The 18,747-nt window shown below is 38.4% G+C and overlaps 1 protein-coding gene across 2 annotated transcripts; it reads left to right on the forward strand.

Moving 5' to 3' along the window:
* The first annotated feature begins 600 nt into the window (after positions 1 to 600).
* On the forward strand, positions 601 to 17,693 carry LOC115577923 (butyrophilin subfamily 3 member A3-like). Of its 2 annotated transcripts, none has more exons than XM_030410783.1 (6): positions 601 to 729; positions 4,028 to 4,351; positions 7,993 to 8,304; positions 12,566 to 12,841; positions 16,443 to 16,556; positions 16,752 to 17,693. In XM_030410783.1, the coding sequence occupies exons 1-6, from the start codon at positions 678 to 680 to the stop codon at positions 16,775 to 16,777; spliced, it is 1,104 nt and encodes a 367-aa protein (XP_030266643.1). In that variant the 5' UTR covers positions 601 to 677; the 3' UTR covers positions 16,778 to 17,693. The 2 variants fall into 2 exon arrangements, with proteins under 2 accessions (XP_030266643.1, XP_030266644.1); XM_030410784.1 differs by having other exon boundaries at positions 16,443 to 16,547.
* Positions 17,694 to 18,747: the final 1,054 nt, after the last annotated feature.

An 18,747-nucleotide genomic window follows, 5' to 3' on the forward strand; every position in this document is an offset into this window, starting at 1 on the left:
CCATCAGTGTAAGAATGTGACAGAATTTGTAAGTCGCTTTGGACAAATACGTCTGCTAAATGCCCTAAAATGTAAAAATGTAAATGTAAAACGTCTGTGAGAAATAGAAAACAATCTATTATATTGTAATTATTCTCCTGAATGCTGCTCAGTGGTTCCAACATGTTCATGCTCACCAACTGTGGGAAGCTGTGTGGTAACTGAGGGCAGTGTGGACAGAGGTAACCAACGTTAACCCCATGCAGGGCACACAGCAGGTTTTCTGACTGTTGGGTTTACCAACATTTTGTGTCTGATACTCTGACACTCCTGTGAAATGAGCTCAGGTCCTCTCCATCAACTCCAGTTTCTAATGTGTTCAACTGAGTTTAAACACACAGTATTAACTTCTGCCACGAGGAAACTCAATCTAACCGATGAAATAAAGACAGTTTGAGGTGTTGTGAAGCAGCGTGGGAACGTGGAAGTTGTCAGTTCTGAAATATTCATACAGGATGTGCTGCAGACTGCTTGCTGGCTGAGAAACCTCAAAAGTTTGTGATGAACCAATCAGAGTGTTGAGGTTTCCTGTGGAGCTCACTTATATAGAGCCTCCATCAGAGTGTTGAGGAGTGTGTGAAGCTCCGTCACATAGAGCCTCCATCAGTGAGGTGAATCCTCAGAGGACATCAACAACTATGGAGCTTCTTCCTCTCGTGTGTCTCTGTCTGCTGAGCTGCTCTGGAGACGGTAAGAAAACTGATCATCATCACTGACACTTTGTCGTTTCACTCATCTTCATTATTTTTCACTTTGTTGTCATTAGGGTTGTTTATAATGCCATCAAGAACAAGCCTGAATCAGGAGTAGGTGGAGCACTTTAAGTGTCCTTGATAAATAGCAGCTACTATGCTCAGATGGGGGCTTGAAAACTGTTTCTATGTTTTCTTTTTTATTCCATCGATGGTGACATGTTGTGGTTTCTTTCTTGTGAGAAATGTACTTATTGTTAGTCACTTTGGACAAAAGCATCTGCTAAATGCCCTCAATGTACATGTACATGTAAAATGAGTCAGGTGGGGCCCCCTTACATCTTGTAATGTCATTCTAAACTTTATGACACTGCAGTTGTTGAGGGTTCATGAACCCTCAGGGGCCCCCTACAGGCCTAGGGCCCCAAGCACATGCCTGCCTTGCCTGTTGGCAAGTGGTGCCCCTGAACAGCAGCAGTTGAGTTCTGTATGTATTCAACTGAACTCACTTTCAACAGGATGAAATTGAACACTATTGATCATGTTGAGGTGAAGATTAAATACATAAATCTTCATGTGAGTCGAGACTCAGAGATCCTGAAAGTGTTTGGACTTGTTCTCTTTTGTCCCAAACCAACGATCACAGCAGCTGGAGGTCTGATAACTGACTCAGGGTCAGCTGGGAATCTGTCTCAGTGTAGCTTCTAGTTTATTGATTATCAGCATCAGATTAATTTGTGATTGAGTGTTTATTTGGGGATGACAGGTTTGTCAGTGTTTCCTGTTTTCAGAGATCAGAGAGTCACAGATTAGACTTCACACAGAGAGTGAAGCAAATTTTGTCTCAAATTATTAGGGGGCCAAGCCCGAGGGGCCGAGGTAACGCGTATGCAAGTATACGTGTTTCCTAGGACCAGTGGTGCTAGGAACCCTATTGTAATTGTTAAGATTTTAAATGTTCTCCCGCTAAAAGTGCTGCTGCAGGTTAAGGGAGGGCGGTGCAATTTGAATGGTTGGTCCAGACACCTGCACGTACCTCAGACACAAAAAACTACATATATCCGCCTGCAGGGGGCGCTATAACCTAGGCCAACGCATTTTTGCCTATAACTCCCACACTGTATGTTGCACATTCAAAGGTGCCCACTTCCGCCTCAAAAGTTTCGCAAAAACTAGAAAACCTACTTTTTTGAACTCCTCCTTGGGATTTTGTCCGATCTGCGTGAAACTTGGCACGTACACTCTTCAGCTCGATCTGATCTAAAGTTATCAAAAGAATTTTGCTCGGTCAAAAAATGCTCAAATTATTAACAAACAAATTTCTGTAGCTAGCTATAAAAATGTAAACTGTTTGATATCTCGGTCAAACTAAATGCTATTAACACCACATTTGAGATCCTTGGTTGCCATGACACTTGGAAGGGATGAGCCGAATTTGGCTACTAGGGGGCGCTAAAATATGGAAAGTTTATATCTCTTGAACGGCTACACAGATTTTTAAGAATTTTGGTCGGTATGATGTAGGGCCAATCCTGAGGCCATATCTTAAAGGTGGTCATGACTGGTCAATGTGGGCGTGCCTTATTACAACAAATCCAAATCCGCATACATTTAGCCTTTTGCACTTCCGGTGCACTTCCGATTACAGCGAATACCACGGCTCAGACAGTGGCCTGTGTCCTCACTTTTCCCCGAGCCCGTCATCCTTTGGGGCCAACTTCTGTGGGCTCTGCGGTGCGTGGGGTCCAAGTCACGCGGGGGGGCTTGGCCCCCGTTCATAACTGCTTGCAGTTCTAGTTTGTGATTTGATCGCAGGTTTATTCACCCAAACAGACAGAAAACTTTCATACATCAGCCACAAGATTAACAACCTGCTCCATGTGTGTATGTGTGTGTTCAGTTTAGCCTCTGATAAATGTCAGCACTCACAAGATAATCTGGTTCTGGTATCCTGCAGTGTCTTCTATTTTTTCCATCTCTATTCTACATGCTCATTTCCCTCCATGCAGCGGTCAAAGAAGAGAGTTACAGTAGAGTACGGTGGATTTTGCAGCTCGTTTTAGCAGCAAGAGTGAAGATAAATCCACTTCTTTAAAGTGAAACTCTCTCCAAAATGCAACCTTGGCTTTATTTGTGAATGTATATGAGTCAGACCTTCGTGTAAAAGCATAATTACGACGAAAGAGGCACTTTTAAGATCCGCTGTATTTTTGATTTCAGCTCAAACTCATTTTCAATGGGAGTGCTACGGGCACTTTCACTTTCACTTTCAAAATCTCTATGTTTAAAACATTAAGAAGGCTCGACACAACATGAAACTTTCACCAAAATGTATTAAAATTATTTGTCTGATGTTTGCATATCCTACCGACATCAACAACACAACTAGAAGGTGAAGTCCAACAGACAGCTTTTGGGTACCTGTCACTCAAAGAGGCCACACCCCTGATTATATCTAACTTTAGTACATATATTTTTTGGGGTGGAGTGACACGCAGCAAAGGGCCCCTAATACTAATGATACTTGACAATAAGCTGGTCAATAATCATCAGTAATGAGAATATAATGTCTAAAGTATTAGAACAAACAGAAAACTAAATCACTTCACTGTAATACAGTCTTTAAACCACTTATGACATCATGTGATATAATGACATCATCATCTGATCATATACAGTTTAGTCTCATATCACAATAACAATATAACATTGAGATGTAGCCCAGTGCTAGTTAGCATGCTAAGCCTCAAAGTGCTGTTAGCTTAGCTGAAGACTTTTAGATTTCTCCAATAATAAATCAGAGAAACATCAGTGAACATAATTCTGTTTAAAAACATAATTCTGTTTAAAAACATAATTCTCTGTCATGTGAAGCTTTAATCTGATGTCCTGAGAAAGTTCAGTGAACACATTTGAATGACAAAGTGAAACAACATGTGTGTTCAGCTGTGGAACAGGATAGTTTGGTGGTTAGTTGTGTCTTTGAATCCAGTCCAATAAATCAAGTTCTGACATGAATAAAACTACAACTTCTCCTGGTGTTAGAAAGATGAACAGTTTCCACAGCTGAACACATTTTGTAACATTCAAACACAAACACTCAATAACAGAAACCTAATTAACTTTACTGTAAGATTAAATATACTGAAAATATGTCAGTACAAGCTCGACACAACCAAAACTATCATGTTAGAGGAAACAGGTGTTTGAGTTTTTGTTGTGTAAAGTTGTTATCTGACTTTGTTTCCTGATGACTCTGCATGTTAACGTACTGAGTAACATGTTTTATCTTCCAGCTGTCAGAGTGGTCGTGAAAGAAGGCAGCGATGCTGTTTTACCCTGTTTGATCAGCACAGAGGTGAACCTCGCAGGAAAACTGTTTGTCTGGAGGAAAGATGATCAGAAGGAGGTGTTCCTGTATGATGGAAACATTCATTACAATTACGGCCGTACAGGTCGGGATGAGCAGTTCAAAGGTCGAGTCTCACATTTTCAAGATCAACTGCAGAACGGTAACGCCTCCATAAAGATCACAAGAACAAAGATGGACGACAGCGGGAACTACAGCTGTGATTTTCCACGTCTTCAGAGTCAAACATCCATCATTGAGCTTGTTGTTGGTGAGTGCTTTCATTAAACAGTTAAAGATGTCGCTCATTTACTGCTGCGACTGGTTCCAGAGTCCCAGATGGACTTTTGTTCAGTGGTCAGAATCCACATCTGGCAGGGCCTCGAGCCCACAGAGCTGCAGCCACATCTGGAGAGACCACCTCTGTATCAAACATGCTGATATCAGAGACACACTGCAGATTATGTCTCTCTGTACAATGAAGCTTCAGCCGTCTGTAGGAGATGAAATATGACTTTTACACAGTATTACCTGTCTGTTTCAAAACAACGACTGCATCACTGTAAAACACTCTGAGGGTTCATCAGGTGTGTTGATCTTATTTAAGACTCTGAGAGAGTTTAATCAGGAACTGATCAAACTGAATATCTGGGAGCGTTCAATTTTTGTTTTTATTGATCATTTTTTAAAATACAGTAAATAAGTCATAATCTGGTCCATCAGGCTGAAATTCTCAGGATCTCTCCCTCAACTTGTCTAAAATGTCTGAACCAAATTGTATGTTGACAGACAGAAGAGGCTCTGAGATATTTTAGAAAGTGCAGTACAGATTATCTCCAGCAGATGTCCACAGAGCTCTCTAAAACTTCTCCAAAGTTACCAAATGAATCTGAAATGGACCAGTTGTGTTTTCATTTTGTTCAGTCATGAAAACGACGACTGTGTGTTTCTTTAGTGTGTTTAAGAACATGTAATCTATCAGTGAAGATCTTCCTGTTGTGATTAAATGTCTCTCTGATGAACCCCAGCAGCTCAGCTGATAGAGTGTGTGACCCGTTACAGAAACCCTGCAGAGGTCCAGGGTTTGAGTCGGACTAGATTGTTGCTCTGTGTGTTGTCAGCACAGCCAGTTTTAAACAGGTGATCGTTCTTTAGACAGCGCTTGGTATCTGTCTGTGCTCTTTGTGTCTGTGGACGCATGCTGATAAAATTCGGGACATCACTTAAAGACTAATTGATCCAACAGCCAGATGAGTGTTGGAGGCTGAAGATCTGTTGGGATGTCCACTGAACGAGAACAAAGAGATGAACTGTGACGTTAAAGATGTGTTCGGACTCTGTCACCTCCCAAGATATGCAGAGGATGTTTGTCATCACACTTTTATAGACTGATCAAATCTTTTCTATCATCCACCACTGTGTGAGGAATTGAAAATGATCATATCGATATTTATTTATAGATTTCAGCTTTTAGAATTTTTACCACTTTGAAGTTTCTGCAGGTATGAAGCAGCGGACATAAATCTGTCCGTGGAAAATATAAATCTTCAGCAGGTATTTTAGTTATAACAACTTCAAGCGAGCTGCACATTTCTGTGTTTATATGAGCAGTATTTATTCTGTTTGGGAAACCCCACAGTTACTGGAGCATGTCATCATCGCTCTAATGTGACTTCACATTTGTGGAAATACAGAAAAAATTAGCAAATGGTTTTGTCTTTGTTTAGACTTATGTAGGATTGCTTCGGATTTGTGTAATCTGAACGTTTCTTCTTTTTTTTTTTTTTTGGCATAGACAACTTTATTTAGACGGATAGTGGATTTTTAGTGGATAGATTTTTGAAAATAGGAGAGAGAGGCGGTGTGACATGCAGAAAAGTTCTGCTGGCTGGGATTCGAACCTGGTCTGCTGCGTTATTATGTGGCATACGCTCCAACCACTCAACTACCTGCGCACCCAATCTAAACATTTCTAATAATTTCAGAGCACTTGAACTGTCCAACAGTCAAAAAATATTGAAAAGTGAACGATGTAATAAATTTCAAAATCCACACCATGTTTTTACTAAGTGAAATATTCTGCTTCAGTCCATATTTGTTGGCTTTTAAACAGCTGTTACACTATGATAGTCTGTCCTGGTTCCACTGCAGACGCTGCCTGTACCTGGCTGCTTAGCAGTCAATATCTCTGCAGTACAGTACAAACAGTGCAGATAAACAGTATTCAGCACTTTAATTATTTTCCCATTTTATTGTTTTCATAAATGGAATCATAGTCAATATACAAAATATATACAAGTCATTATGTCAAAGTGAAATCAGATTCCTACAAGTCTAAAGAGAATCAGTCCAATAGAGAATATGTGGCTGGACTTGAAAGTGTTCACGTCTGATCCTGTGCAACCTGACAGAACTGGAGCAGTTTTCAAATAAGAATGGAGTAAAACTGCAGAGTCCAGATGTCCAGGCCTGATCAGACCTGTCAGCACAGACTGAGGGTGTGATTGAGGCAACAGGTGCATCTACTAAATACTGACCGAAGCAATCACTCATTTTACATCATATTATTTTAATTAAATGTCATTACTTTGTGGAAATCTGTTTTCACTTTGACAATGAAGAGGTTTATTTTGTATTTTTTTGGTTTTGTATATGTTATGTATATTTGACATGATTCCATCTATAAAGCAATATAAAATGAAACGTTCGAGGGGGGAAATCTTTTTATAGACAGTGTAATATGGGCTCTTCTGGGGATTGACTCACTTTTGGAGCCTCAAGTGGCCGTTTAAGGAACTGCAGTGTTGGTGCTTCAGCGTCGGCTTCATTTCTCAGTCCTGGAGGTTGGCGCTTGTTAGCAACATGTTAGCATGCTCACACACTGAAGTGATATGAATAACATGGTGAAAACATTATCAGCACACCAACACTGTGAGCATGTTAGCATGCTGACATCAGCATTAGAACTGGACAATATGACCTTAATGTAATATTGCAATATTTTTAGGAGACATCTCAATATTTTTGACCTCACAACTGGAAATCAATACTGTGACGATATTGTAGAGATGACTATTGATACTTTGACAAATATGAACACAATTACAGATTTCTGATCAATAATCATCAATAATGTGGATATAATAACTAAAGTATTAGAACAAACATAACAGTCTGGTGAGTTCAGAAAACCACATCACTTTACTGTAATACAGCCTTTAAAAGCTCTGATGACATCACATGATATAATGACATCATCATCTGATCATATACAGTTTAGTCTCATATCATAATATCAATATAAGATTGAGATGTAGCCCAGTGCTAGTTAGCATGCTAAGCCTCACAGAGCTGTTAGCTTAGCTGAAAACTTTTAGATTTCTCCAATAATAAATCAGAGAAACATCAGTGAACATAATTCTGTTTAAAAACATAATTCTGTTTAATAACATAATTCTGTTTAAAAACATAATTCTCTGTCATGTGAAGCTTTAATCTGATGTCCTGAGAAAGTTCAGTGAACACATTTGAATGACAAAGTGAAACAACTTGTGTGTTCAGCTGTGGAACAGGATAGTTTGGTGGTTAGTTGTGTCTTTGAATCCAGTCCAATAAATCAAGTTCTGACATGAATACAACTACAACTTCTCCTGGTGTTATAAAGATGAACAGTTTCCACAGCTGAACACATTTTGTAACATTTAAACACAAACACTCAATAACAGAAACTTAAATAATTTTACTGTAAGATTAAATATACTTAAAATATGTCAGTACAAGCTCGACACAACCAAAACTATCATGTTAGAGGAAACAGGTGTTTGAGTTTTTGTTGTGTAAAGTTGTTATCTGACTTTGTTTCCTGATGACTCTGCATGTTAACATACTGACTAACATGTTTTTATCTTCCAGCTGTCAGAGTGCTCGTGAAAGAAGGCAGTGATGCTGTTTTACCCTGTTGGATCAGCACAGAGGTGAACCTCGCAGGAGAGGTCTTTGCCTGGAGGAAAGATGATCAGAAGGAGGTGTTAATACATTATCCACACAGCCGCACAGTTCAAGATCTGGACTTCCAAGGTCGAGTCTCACATTTTCAAGATCAACTGCAGAACGGTGACGCCTCCATAAAGATCACAAGAACAAAGATGGCCGACAGCGGGATCTACAGCTGCATTTTTCCAGATCTTCAGCCGAGACAAACATTCTACATTGAGCTTGTTGTTGGTGAGTTCTTTCATTAAACAGTTAAAGATGTTGCTCATTTACTGCTGCGACTGGTTCCAGAGTCCCAGATGGACTTTTGTTCAGTGGTCAGAATCCACATCTGGCAGGGCCTCGAGCCCACAGAGCTGCAGCCACATCTGGAGAGACCACCTCTGTATCAAACATGCTGATATCAGAGACACACTGCAGATTATGTCTCTCTGTACAATGAAGCTTCAGCCGTCTGTAGGAGATGAAATATGACTTTTACACAGTATTACCTGTCTGTTTCAAAACTATCTAACATGTTTGTTTTTGGCTTTTAGGTCAAGTCTTAATTACATTAGATTCAATAAGTAAAGGAAATTAATGAGACAAAGAAAATAATTTTAACTTCCAGACGTGTAAAAAGCAGCTGTGAGCAGATTGTGTACATTCAGTATGTACAGGTGTGATAAACATAATAACCTTTGAGGGATGAAGACTCTGAGATATAAACAGTGTGAACACGTGCAGCAGGACAGAAGGACAAATATAGAATGCAGGTATCAGAGCAGAGTACCGTCACTGAGACGTTATATAGAGAATAAACAGCTGCAGGTTTGATATGAACACAAATCATATCAAATCAATTTTATTTATATAGCCCAAAATCACAATCTATACAATGAACATCAGTGAATCTGTACAGTGCAACATCCTCTGTCCTTAGACCCTCAATTCCAGTGAGGAAAAACTTCACATGTTGATGGAAAAAAAAACCTTTTAACAGGGTAAAAAAAACAAAACAATGGAAGAAACCTCAGGAAGAGCCACAGAGGAGGATCCCTCTTCCAGGACGGACAGACATGCAATAGATGTCACAAAAAGAGCAACAAGTCACAGTTTACCAGTTACATTAACAGAAAGTCTGATGAAGAGGGCAGGCCACACAAGATAATTAGTAATAGACAGAGATAGGGATCAAGGTTAACAGAGATATAGATATGAGGAAATAGTGAAGCAGAGGAGAGCAATGATCCAGGAGAGCCCGGGGTGTGATGATCCAGATCAGTCCGTGTTTCAAGGCAGCAGGAGCCCGGAAATGGTAGATGGTCCCAGGGGCCCGTGGTCCATCAGAAGGGAGCCTGAAAGAAAGAGGGGAGGAGGAGAAAGAGAAGGAGGAGAGAGAGGAGGAGAAGGAGGAAGAGGAGGAGAGAGAGAAGAGGAGGAGGAGGAGGAGAAGGAGGAGAGAGAGGAGGAGGAGGGGGAGGAGAAGCTATAGGGGAGACCGGGAATGATAGTAACACTTTTTGTTTGAGCAAGTGTTACTCAGTGGTTGTTGGTGCTAGAGATCTCAAATTTTGACATGTGGTACCCGTATTTGTCTGCTGTGAATGACATACACTTGGACCTCTACTACACCATCACAGATTATGTAAATAAATGTCAAACACAAAGAGGTATGTTGTTACAACCTACCCCAGTACCGGGGTGAATTGTAACACTACTTGAGGATGGATGTAACAATTAAATTATTATACTTAAAAAAAGATCTACACTTTAAATGTATGCAAGAAATTTAATGAATAATAAAGAAGGAACCATAAACTTGTCAGAATACAAAAATAATGATAAAAAAATAAATAAAAAGTACAAGTTAAATACAATAAAAATAAATACAATAAAATAAATACATATATATATATATATATATATATATATATATAACATAAAATAAATCAAATAAAGAATAATAAAGTATAAACTGGTGTCTGTTGTTTGTGTGTTTTGTAGCCTGAAACATGTTAATGTGAAAAAGTATTTGAACACTTGAATTTCTGTGGAACAAACCACTTTTGAACAGTGTGGTGCAAAGCTACACTAAATACTTAGGAAAAGGCATTTGAATAGTTGAACTAACTATTTTGAACAGTGTGTTTTTAAGGTGCAGAAGATAGCAAACTGCCTAAGGCACATGTGTTTAATTAGATAGGCAGTTGTGGCAAATGTAGTTGTCCTTGCCTGGGGTGCAGTTACAACCATCCCCATGCCAGGCAGCCATTAAAAAGCTAACCATTTTTAACATTTAGCTTCAAAGCTAGCACTAATGCAACACATCAAATTAAACTAGGGAAACTACTACTTGAGCGTATGTAAGTGAAACAACTGTATCTACAACACAATGGACACTATGCAAAAAATAATTGTGATGGAAATTTTTACTTTCTTACCTGAAAAATAGTTTTTTGGCTCCAGAACAGACAGTTTTCAACTCAGAGACATGAGGCTTCACCAGTGAGGTCAATTTGTCAGTGGGCATGGACTGTATTGATGACATCACCACAGCTTGTCTCTGATTGGTCCATCTGAGAGTGTTACAACTATCCCTTTGTTACCCCGGTCCTTAGAGAGTGTAGAGAGTGACACAGCTTGCAGCTTGTGGGAACAGAAAACAAAAACAAAGGTTAGAGAAATGTGGTAATTTTCTTGTATGTGTTTAGACTCTGGCTGCAGCACTCTGAACCATCTGAAGACTTTTAGTGCTCTCACGTGGAAGACCTGAGAATAAAGCATTGCAGTAATCCAGCCTAGACGAAACAAAGGCATGAATCAGGATCTCAGGATTCACACTATAGATCACATATATACAGTGTTTACAATAATATAAACACGATGCAGGGTTTCCCCTACATGTAATTGACTGTGGCGCACCGTCACAGCAAAATAAAGCCGCCAAACCTTCAAAGTTCAGGCATGAATAAATCTAGTGTTAGAGAAAGGAAATATTTTACCGTTATCTTCCACCACAGTCTTTGACGTTAACTAGCATGTTAGATATTTCGCTAGATAATTAGCTAGAGGATTCAAATGGTCACTCAGAGCAGAGTCCTGCACGGGTCACCGCATCCGACAAGTTTTCCGACAGTAGCACGAATTACATTCCGCACCCGAGCCGACCCGGTATAAACTGATACCAACACCCGAAGGAAAATTGGACGGACGCAATTTTTAAAAGTGAAAGTAAGCCAGCGTGGGGAATGGGAGTTCTGGCAGGGCGTAAGCACGCATGAATGTCCTCATATGAAATATAAATGCTGATCATTTGTGTCGCTAATAATGACTGATGAGAAATGACTTAGATAACTCCTTTCTTGAAACAAATAATAAAAATGGTATTTCCTTACAATATTAGAGTTCATGATGGCTGTGCGAGAGCATTATAACCAGAGGAAAAAAAAAGAAATTCCCTAAGTAGCCTATGACATAAGTATAAATACCCCCCAGCGCCACAGTCTCTTTAGTTAAAAGCAGCTCTGCCACTAATTCTGTTATTATGAACTTTATAATGTTCAGTTTGTGTTGACTTTGTCTGAACTGTGTAGATGAAACTGTGTGTTTATTACTGAGGTCACAGTTAAAGGTGGTGTTGTACTGAACTACATCACACTGAGAGGTGTTCCTATTTTTCCGTCCTCCCTGTTTACAAACATGACGGGTCAGAATATCAGAAACACCTGAATATAATACAGTCCAGTTCAACAGCGTCACTAACTACGAGCTCAGTGATGAAGATTTATTTAATTAACACCTCGATGACAGAAACTGAACATTAATTCATGATAAAAGTGAAGAATAAAGAGTAAATAAAGTATTAGAACAAGTAAACAGTCGGTGAGTTCAGAACATGACGTCACTTTACTGTAATGAGCCTTTAAAACCAGGAAACAGTTTTGATATTTCACCATGTGAGAATATCAAATATCTAAAACAATATATATTCTCATATCATGATCACAGTTTATATTGTTTATGTTGCTCAGCCTACTTTAGATTGTACAGGTGTTCCTATTAAAGTGTCCACACCCAAACTATGTTAACAGAAGGAGACGAGCTGTTAATGATCCTGTGTTTCACATTTCATAACACATTTTCTTTATTATTTAATGTCAATAGAAACAAAGTTCACATGACGCACAACAAAAGTTTAAAGTTGAGGAGCTGCTGTAAAGTCTTCACTGTTGATGTGTTTCTGTCATGATGGGAGTCAGAAAAGCTGTAAATAGTTAGAAACTGTCAGTAGAAGTTAAATGTGTGAAATATGATCCTCTGTTGAAGAATGCTGCGAGCTGTAACTGAGCCTCATCAGGATTTTTATCACTTTCTGGTTTCTTGTGTTTTTCTTTAATCTTAAACTCGCTCTGATCAACAAGCAGAGATGTGATGAACAAAAAACATCCCAACATTACATTTCTGATGCTGTAATTAAATCTAATGTCATCTTTTGTTTCTGTGTTCACAGGTGCAGCTTCAAAGCCGTCTGTCACAACAATTCAAACAGATGATGGGACGGTTCTGCAGTGTGAAGTTCTTGATGCTTCTCCAAAACCTAAAGTGGAGTGGATGGACAGTTCTGGAAACAAACTTCCTGTTAAAGACCTGAAGGAAACAAAAAGAGGAGACAGCTACGACATCGTCCTCCGAGCTGCTGTGATCAAGACCGACACCTTCCGCTGTGTCGTCACTCAGAAGGAAATCAACCTTCAGACTGAAGCTGAGACCTACGCTACTTTCAATGGTGAGATCATTCTAAGCTGTGTATTAACACATTTTACTTTATCTTTCGTTCAGACTGAGCTCAAAGCATCTACATCTGCACAAGTCAAAAATGTTTCAAACTGTGTCATATGAACACTTCAGTCATTTTAAGTCCTGTTGGTTAATTAGTTTTCAAACAAAAACAAAGCAAATTGTGATGACGACATCTACACAAGTAAAAGATGTTTGAAGCTGAGCATAAAATTCTCTTAAGATTCTAAGAATTGATTAAATTTCACCCACAAACTCAGTAATAGATTTATAAACAGCTGCTGATATAAACAGCCTGATCCTGACATTCTGTCACATTTAACTTCCAAAAGTGAAACGAAAAAATGTTGTTAAAGTGAAGAACTTTTTGTTTCACCAGAACACACTGTGAAGTGGTTATTAGTATCACAGCATGGCTCTCAGACTGGGTCAGAACCAGGAGACACAGTGAACTAAACAACACAGTGATTTATTTCCAACAGAGACACAGACATCGTCTACTGGAAATTTCTTGGATCCAGAAATTGTGTTTCCTATAAACTTTTATGACTGAAATGTAATCTATAGGCCTAGCTGATGAAATTCAACTTGGTTGCTAAAAGTTGCATGTTGGGCAATTTGAGTAATTATCATAATTAGTTAATAAAGGGGAGACACTACAGGTGAAGAATCAGGACATTTTTTAACTAATGTGTATCACCATGAAACTTCCCCAGTTGATTACTTACATTAACACAATAATTTTTTGTATTATGAGTTTTCCGAAATTGTATGTTTAAATGTGCAAATGAGGCATGTCAAATGCCATTAAAAAAAATAAAATTTCACCCTGTTTTTATGAAGAAAGGGTTATATAAATCAGGCTCTGAATGATATATGAACAAACCCCTCTACTAAAACCTTCAAAATATAGCTAGGAATAAAAATGGAAAGTTTGGTGTATGTAAGTGCTACTGAAGTGGAGATTTTCGGCTCAGAGTATGAGAAAAAACTCATTTTGAGAAAACAGCCTTTAAAGATATGTATTGTATAAGAGATCTATAGAAGGAAGGGGGGATTATGAAACATTCTGTGCTTTGGGATTTCTGGATATCACAAACATGGACTTAGATTCTTAGATCACCTTTCGAAGTTAACTAGAAGCAAAATTATAGTCATTCTCAGTTTCTCACGATTAAGGGAAAACATGGCAGGCAAAAACATCGTTTTTTATGCACTGTCAGTTTTGAGATTTTGGGTTGTTTTGTTTCCATAACATGTCTTCTTTCAGACTAGTGGAAAGAAAACATCCAAAATACACATTTAAGTGTTCATTTTACTTCACTTTGTCTATTTCCTTCCATAGATCTCTTATACAATACATATTTGAGGCTGTTCTCTCAAAATGAGTTTTTTCCTCATACTCTGAGCCAAAAATCTCCACTTCAGTAGCACTTATATACACCAAACTTTCCAGTTTCATTCATATCTATAATCTGAAGGTTTGGACAGAGGGGTGTGTTCATATAGCATTAATAGCCTGATTTAATAACATTTTATTCCTAAAAACAGGGCAAAAATTGTTTTTTCTGATGGCTGTTGACAGTATTTTCTGATTTATGGAGTGATAAAAAGACAAATGCAAAATTCCTTCTGTAAAAACCTTTGGCTATAATATGTCAACAAAATGAAACAAGAATTTTGATCCTGGCTTTATCCAATGTTTCGATTTATGTTCTGGAAATGTATGCAAATTAGCGCATATTTAATGAGATAATGCCTCATTTGCATATTTAAACATATAATTTCAGAAAACTCATAATACAAAAACTATTGTCTTAATGTAAGTAATCAACTGGGGATGTTTCATGGTGATATATATATATATATATATACATATATATATATATATATATATATATATATATATATATATATATATATATATATAGCCTATATCCGCTAAACCTATAGATGACATTTTAATAATAAAAGTTCATAGGAAACAACATTTCTGGGTTTAGTATGGGCCACATAGGGATTTCCAGTAGACTAACAGCTGGAGGAGTGAGTGCAGTCAGTAGTGCAGCAGTGGATGAGTGAAGATGTGCTGTGTGGATGTTGAGCTGTAAAAACAAACCAAAGGAAACCAAAAGCCACGACACAAAGATGTGTGAGCAGATGTTGTGAAGGAGTTGTATACATGCAGCACATCAGGCCCAGGTGTGTCCCATGCTGCTGATGAAGCTCCCAACAGGTCTGCAGCCCTGGAGACAGAAAGCACAGCAACAGCAGAGTGAAGCCGTCAGAGAGGCCGTCACTGTTAGCTCTGTTTACATTATAGAGATTACACAGAGACTTTATTCATCCCAACCACAAACTGCAGCCCAGTTACACAAGAATCACACAACAGACAACATGGACACACTCAGACAGGAAGAGAAGAGTTTACTCACTGAGGGTTTCATTCTTTTATTTCTCACCTACAAACTGAACTCACACTGAAAACTAGGACCAAACTTTAACTGTGAATAAACACAATGATAGTTCCTGTAATAATATGAGATCATGGAGCTTTGAACTGAGTTTCTACTGGACACTCATTAAAACTTGTAATTAGCACCATTGTATTCAGGCTGTAACTACAAGTCTCCAACATTAATGATCATGTTATAATTGTAGTAATTGTGACTATTGAAGCAGCAGAAGCTGATCAGAGATCTGCTGAAGGATTTGATGCTGAAGGATGAATTCAGATTCAGAAATCAGGAGCGAACCTGTTTCACAGCAACATAAATGATCAAACTCTTCAACATTTCAAATCAAATCTGGATCCTGCTGTGATCTTTAGTGAGCTTTAGTTAGCTGAGACAGAATAATTGTTCTGATTCTATCATTTAAAACTCTGTGTGGAGAGATGTGAAACTGTCTCTCAGTCTATATGTGTCTATAAGAATCTCTAAATATTGATTCTGTTCTTTTATTAATGAGTTAAAGTATATTTATGTTGAACAGTCGGAGCTTCAACAGACTCTCGCTTCATAAAACCTGCGACTGTGTTGATCTGCTGCCATCAGGCCCAATAACTGTGGACCCGACCAGCACCAAGAAGCTCCCAGTGATTTGAATCTTCATGTTTGTGGACAGTAGTCAGTGGTGGAAGAAGTACTCGGATACTTTACTGAAGTGACAGAAGCAGAAACACAAAGTAAAAATACTCTGTTCCAAGTAAAAGTCCACTTGAGTAAAAGTGTCAAAGTGTCAGTAAAAGTGTTGTGAAGAAGTTTTCTATTTGATCAGATGATCCTGTGTTTTTACTGTCAGATCAAAGTGATGAATGGAACTAAGTCCATTTGTTTCTTCACTGCTGGGACCAGAACCAGAAGCAGCCTCTGAGCTGTGGAGCCCAGCAGGAGGAAACTGGACCTGAGATCAGAGCTAACATCACTGTTCCTGCTCACATTCATCCCAGTGGAGTTTTCATGTGGAACAAGTTCAGATCTCAGGAGCAGACTCACCTTTAGTGGTTCTGTGTGGGCTGTGAGGTCCAGTCTGCTGCTCATCATCTGCACTCAAGTTCTGACTCTCACATTCACTTTTATCTGTTTCAGGGTCCAACACTGGAGCGATTGTTGTTGTCTGTGTTGTTGTCACCATTGTAGCTGGTGTTGTTCTTCTAGCTGTGCTTCGAGCCCTGGGTTGCATCACACTAAATTGTAAATATAGTAAGTTTAAATAATGTATCAACATATTAATGATGAACAGAACCACGACTCATTTTTTATGTATCTCATGTTCAGAGTCTTGACAGATGTTTTATCTCTCTGACATTAATCATTCTGTGTATTTACACTCAGAGGATGATCAAGATGTTTGTGATTTTCTTGAGTATAACTTTGTTTTGTTTCCTTCTGATCCAGGTTCAAGACCAAACCCAACCTATTGACAACCAGATGCCGATCAGAATGCCGCAATGATTGAGTCGGTACCAGTTTGAGTGTCAGATCATGCTGGATGACGGTGAGAACATCTTGTCTGGTCACTTATTTCAATCGGAGGAGTAAAACCTGGTTTTAACATTAAACTGAATCTCAGGTTCAGGTGAGGATTGGTGTTGTGTTAAAGCAGATAGTTGTGATGGTAGAAAAGAAGGTTGTTTGTGTGACGATGTGCATGTAGCTCATTCTGCTGTCATCACTATGTCCTGTTACCACGGCAACAGTCTCTCCCTGAACTGTCCTCATGTCCTGAACCTCATCCAGATCATAGACAGTGAGATCTTACAATTAATACATTTATATAAGAATACACATATTCAGTCCTCGTCTTTATCTCACAGCACTCAGTCACAAATAGTGTCCAAGTCAAGTGTCGGACTCAGAATCCTGTCAGAGTAAAAAGTCATCAGTGCAGCAGTGATGTTTATAAAAAGGTAATATTTTTAGAAAACCCTAAAATTCAATAATTTAGTCTTTTTATCTCATTAAGATTTACCATGGGAATATTCCATTTCATTAATTTTTATTATTTAGTTGTCTTTAATTGTCAGAGATGATCTTCTGTCTGGACGAGCCCGTCCTGCTTCTTTGTATTTGTTATGGTTCTGATCCAGAGTCAGTTACTAACTGAACTCTACACTCAGTGTCCAGTTTATTATAATTATAAGGTTTTAATGTTCAGTTTGTTGGTCAAAGATTCGACTTAATGATCAGTTTGGAGGCTGTTGAACTGTTGTGTCTTATTCTGCCAGCTAATTGTATTCTTATTTCACTTTGAGCTGGATGAACCTGATAAACTGTTGGTTTATATTTGAATTGTGTCTCTCAGAGTTCATGTTTGAATGAAACATGAAAACTGTCAAACTGTGTGTTGTGACTGTTTCTGATGTTTCTGTGTTAAAACTGGGATCAAAGAAATAAAAGTGATTTTAATTTCTGGGTGTGATTCTGTGATGATCTCTATTTTACAGACATTAAAACAGTTGGAAACAATATTTCAGATTTAAATCAAAGCTTCTAACAAACAGGCAGTTTACTGCACTGACAACTTCATTAATGGAGATTTAAACTGATCAAAACAGATTTTAATCCTGACAAACTGTAGATATGAGCTCTTAAATTCTCAATATAGTTTTAACTTGTGCAGTTTATTATATTAATAACTTGTATAGTGACCTTTTTTGTGTGAACTGAATTATTGATAAATTTAAAACAAAACTCAAGTTAGTATTTTTACCTCAACATGATCAATAATAGGAGTTTGAAACTCCACAGTTCCTCTTTAACATCAGTGCAAGGTATTTCAGCAGGTAAGAAGGAGTGAGTGGGTTTTTGTCACGCGGGTGTGTTAAAAAGAACAATGAGAAGAACTGAATGAGGTTTCTACTGAGGAGCCACAAGCAACAACAAGCAGGAGCTCCAATGGAGAATGGCAGCCATTTTATTAAGACAAGGTGAGCTAATAAAACCCCAAAGAGGGAGACTGAAGCAGAGTTATTAGAAACAGGATAACAGGAGAGCACTGCGTGGTGATGGAGAGATGGAGCTGGTGGTAGAAGAGCGGGTCCAGGTAACAGTTCATCTCCTCTCATCACCGTCTCTCTCTTCCTGGTCGCTGTGCCGCCTCCAACTAGAAGTACAGAGAAGAAAACCAGTCACTGTTCTGTAAATACAACACTAAATAAACCAACACAATGCAGCATGCAAATAAAGTCAATTACAGTAAACTAAATCCAGGGCTTTCTTTCTCTTCTGCTCTGTGTAGGAGACACTACTTTGATAAATATCTGATAATTAATCACTGGCGATTAATTTACACTCTTTTACAGGGCACCACCTCCGATATTTGAATTCTAAAACTAATCTCGGAGGTAATTAGTTAAAATATCAACTGTCCAAGTTTGGTAGACAGATAAAT

Source organism: Sparus aurata, unplaced genomic scaffold (assembly GCF_900880675.1).
Source record: "Sparus aurata unplaced genomic scaffold, fSpaAur1.1, whole genome shotgun sequence".
Lineage (NCBI taxonomy): Eukaryota > Metazoa > Chordata > Actinopteri > Spariformes > Sparidae > Sparus > Sparus aurata.